This window comes from Vitis riparia, chromosome 16 (genome assembly GCF_004353265.1).
Source record: "Vitis riparia cultivar Riparia Gloire de Montpellier isolate 1030 chromosome 16, EGFV_Vit.rip_1.0, whole genome shotgun sequence".
Classification (NCBI taxonomy): domain Eukaryota; kingdom Viridiplantae; phylum Streptophyta; class Magnoliopsida; order Vitales; family Vitaceae; genus Vitis; species Vitis riparia.
Genome location: NC_048446.1, coordinates 15,249,392 through 15,253,646, shown reverse-complemented (window position 1 = coordinate 15,253,646; position 4,255 = coordinate 15,249,392). Strand labels below are relative to the sequence as shown.

Here is a 4,255-nt window from a genome sequence, read left to right as displayed (position 1 = left end):
CTTAAACAAATGTTGAAGGCTACTAGCAAAATCTCTAAAGCCTACTTGGTCAACAATTGAAAGAGGGTACTCATGCAATATAATTGCACGTGCAAGCTTCTCTCTTGAGATATCTTGATCAAATGTGAAACCACCAATTTACACTTTTCCATAGCCTTTTCTCTCTATTGCTAAAAATTGTTGCTTAATATCAACATTTCTCCGTTTGATGCACCTATCTAAATGTACATGCAAATGTTTAGTCCCATTCTTACTATCGACCTTGAGTTTTAATTTACAATGCTTACAAATAGCATAATCTTGTCCATCTATTATGACTTTCTCAAACTCATTCCAAACAATTGAAGTTAGCTTTCTTTTTTTACATTTCAATGATCCATCAGTAGTTGAAGTACTACCTGTAGCTGGATTAGAACCAATACTTGGCATGAAAAAATTTTCCTCCCCTTCTGATGTCATTTTGCTGAATCCTTAGGATATTCTGAAATAGTTTGAAACCAATTTAACCACAATAAAATTCTATTTGTATGTTTCTGGAAGCATGAATAATATGTTTCCAGAAGTTGTTTAGAAAAAAAAAATTAGGGTTTTCATCTATGAAATTAGATCATTCTCTTATAACAACTTGTTTATGCAAAAACATGAATACCAAAATTGAACCCTAAAATAATGAAATTATAACAACTTGTTTCTGCAAAAACGTGAATACCAAAATTGAACCCTAAAATAATGAAAAACCCATAAATCATCATTCTTATTTGTATAAACCCCAAAAATCGGTTTATATGTGGATGAAATTGATTTGGACAGGGTGAAAAATAATGTCAGAAACATGAACAATAAGAGCCAAAGACGAAAATTGATTCAACTGAAAAATACATATAAGACGAAGACCAAGAGTGCATATAAATTACAAATCTACTGATAAACAATTGAAAAAACCTCAAACTCATAAACTAAAACAAAAAAAAAAATTGAAAAACAAGCCAAATTTTTAACAAAGCTTCAAAAGTTAGGGTTTTCTTACCTGGAAGGAAGGAATCCACAAGAACTCCAATAATCACTTGTTTACGAGATTGAAAATCTGGTTTTTAGAGCAAAGATTTTGATTTTAGGGCCGTTCGAACTGAGAAGACGAAACCTTTCTTCCGAGAGAGAAAAACCCTAAACCCATAAACTAAAACAAAAAAAAAAATTGAAAAACAAGCCAAATTTTTAACAAAGCTTCAAAAAGTTAGGGTTTTCTTACCTGGAATGAAGGAATCCACAATAACTCCAATAATCACTTGTTTATGAGATTGCAAATCTGGTTTTTAGAGCAAAGATTTTGCTTTCAATGCCGTTCGAACTGAGAAGACGAAGTCTTTTTTCCGAGAAAGAAAAACCCTAAAAATCTAGGAAGAATAAATTATATATACAGAGGAGATTTTGGGTATTTTATAATATTTAAGGGTAAATTGGTAATTCTAATTCCGGGGCAGGGCGGGTAACTACAAACCCATACCCGCCCCGAACCCGATTCGGGTTTCACAAAGCTTTCACATACCCGTCCTATACCCGATTAATTTATCCCATACCCGTCCCAATAGGGGCAGGGCGGGGCGAGTGACCCGATTGACCCGCGAAATTGCCATTCCTAATTATAGGAGATTTTATGATGGTAAAATCTTTTTTAAAATTATAATTTTTAGTCTTAAGTCTTGACTTGTAACCCATTTTTGCCTAGAAGTGGTGTGTTTAGGAAAACCCATCCCGAACTTGACCCATTATCATCCCTAACTAAGGAGTCAATCAAACATTTGACCATAATTTATGATTTGCATTGCTTAAAAAGAAAAATTATGGGCTCACTTAAGACAAAAGTGCAAATAAGAAGATGATTTTATAATCAACCCCTTTTTAAACTTTGGAAAATCGAAGTATAGCCTTTATTTTAAATCTCATTCCCTTGAGTTAAATTAAGTTATGTAAAACATAAATCTGGATCGGTGTTAATCCATCACAAACCTTTTTCTTTAATCAGCATAGCTCTTCTTCTTAATTAATATAATTCTATCATCACGTGCTAGCTAGCATGTCAATAAGTTTAAAGCTCGTCACCCAATTTCGACTTTGCTCTAATTATTTAAATTCATTCTCATCTAGTTAGAGGTGGGTGGGTATGTTGTTACATCCCATTTAATTTTTTTAATTTTTCAAAATTTATTATTTTTAAAATTTAATTATTTAAAAATAAATATTATTTTTATTATGCATTTAAAAGAATTTTTTTTTTTTTCATTTTATGGGTGTTAGAAAAGGAAAAAATACAAAAAAAAAAAAAAAAATTAATTTTTAATCTTGTACATAGTAAGGCAAAGTAGGATAAAGACAATATATGATCTCGTCATAAAATTGACTCACATTTGAAAAAAAAAAAACAATCTCAAACTTGTCACTAACTCATGTATACTTCTCCCAAATAAGAATGACAATGATGTAAGTTTTTTAAAATACCTGTTCTGTCATGCCTCCTTCAACCAAAAGGCAAACACTATCAATAACTCATTTACTTTTCCCCTTGCATTTTGCTACATTTTTCTCCATAAATAAAAAATATAATCATAATTTTATTTTCTTTTTTTCTTAACAACGGTAATAAGCTCTATTTTTTAATTTTAAAAACAAAAAACAGAAAATATATCCAACCCAAATACCTTCTTTGTTACACTTTTAACATTACATCAATCATCATCCCCTTCCGCACAAATACTAACTAGATATTTGAAAAAATATCCACATTTATTTTGATTTTTTTAGGTTATACTTTGTTCTCGAAAACTACTAAAAAAATAGAAAAAATATAAAAGAAAAGAATTTTTTCATGTTTCCTATAAAAAATATATAAAAAAATCATATATAATTAAAACTAGTTAGAAACTTATATATTTTTAAATTATTTAATCTTTATATCAATGAATTAAAATAAGCAAAATGAGTTTAAAATAATAAATAAAAATAATTTATCGATTTTTAATCTATTTTTTTTATCTTCTTTCACATTTTTTTTCCTTCTAATTTTCCTTTTTACTCTCTTTCCCTTGCACTTTCCCTCAAATATTCCCGAAACCAAACATAGCTTTAATATTTTTTTAGCATCTAATGACAGTAGATAATGATAAAAGGAAGAAACAATCAATTATCTATCAATGTGAAATTGTGATTACGAGTGAAATTTTACACCATACTTGAATGTCTCAGACAAAAGGAGAAAGAAATTTACTAAAAAACATATGTGGGATAGGATAATCTTACATAGTATCAATCATATGACTGATAAACACCCAACAAAAGAAAGGCACTAGACCATAGCATTGAGAAGAAATCCAGGAATGGCACCAAGAAACCATTTTCCTGAGGAACGAAGTAGTGGAGGAGATTGTCCAGCCCTCCCACAGTAATCAAATCCAAACCATACTCCACTTGGAACAAAAGCATTGTAGTAGAACGTCACCGGACTCGAATTGTAGCCGTAGATCTTCACGCTCTCTGGTTTCCAACCGTCCATTCCACTTCTGTAGAGAGCTACATGACATACCTGGTATGTACATGGTCCAGTTATCTGGAACGTGTCTGTTGAACACCTTTCAAACGTCCTCGTTGATGGGTCATCTATTCTTGGGGCATAAACCTTTTTTTTTTTAAATTAAAAAAAAATGAAAATTAATCAGTACATATATATAATTTTTTTAAATATTTAAAAATATAGAAAGTAGAGTACAGAACTTATTTTTTCTTCAATGGGTTTGTCCCAAATCCTTATGGGTTCATCTTAAAATTCAGAAATAAATCGATTTATCCCAGAAAATACAAAAAGAAAGTGTATGTAAATATTAAAAAATGAACCTGATTGCCATAGGCATCACCAAAGGCCAGACTGATTTGATCTCTTGTGAATGAGACCGACGAGCAGCTTGTCTTTATGACCACTGTGAAGGAACAGCTCCCAACATTCTGAGCAACCAAACAGTAAACAAATCAGGGAAAAGAATTCAAGTCTAATAATTGGGTCTGTTTGGATCATTTTCACGAGAAAAAACACAGTTCATACCTGGATGTTAGTGAAATCTTTGGATTTGAGAACCTGAGGCTGTAAAACAATCGACTGGGCTTGTGAGAAGATGAAGATGGAGGCCGAGTGAAGAAGAAGAAGAGGAAGAAGAAAGGAAACAGCTTTCATCATTTTCTCCAGAGCAGAAAGGTATCTGATCTTTTG

The 4,255-nt window shown here is 31.2% G+C and overlaps 1 protein-coding gene across 1 annotated transcript; it reads right to left on the bottom strand.

The window, feature by feature from the left end:
- Positions 1-3,178: 3,178 nt before the first annotated feature.
- Positions 3,179-4,255, bottom strand: LOC117933842 (embryo-specific protein ATS3B-like). The gene is made up of 3 exons (XM_034855400.1): positions 4,091-4,255; positions 3,886-3,993; positions 3,179-3,670 (listed from the first exon to the last, which is right to left on the bottom strand). The coding sequence occupies exons 1-3, from the start codon at positions 4,220-4,222 to the stop codon at positions 3,341-3,343; spliced, it is 570 nt and encodes a 189-aa protein (XP_034711291.1). The 5' UTR covers positions 4,223-4,255; the 3' UTR covers positions 3,179-3,340.

Coding starts and splice junctions, on each gene's coding strand:
- LOC117933842 (XM_034855400.1), bottom strand. CDS start 4,222: ATGATGAAAGCTGTTTCCTTTCTTCTTCCTCTTCTTCTTCTTCACTCG. Junction 3,994..4,090: donor AAGATTTCACTAACATCCAG/GTATGAACTGTG, acceptor TTGGTTGCTCAG/AATGTTGGGAGCTGTTCCTT. Junction 3,671..3,885: donor GTGATGCCTATGGCAATCAG/GTTCATTTTTTA, acceptor AAAAAAAAAAAG/GTTTATGCCCCAAGAATAGA.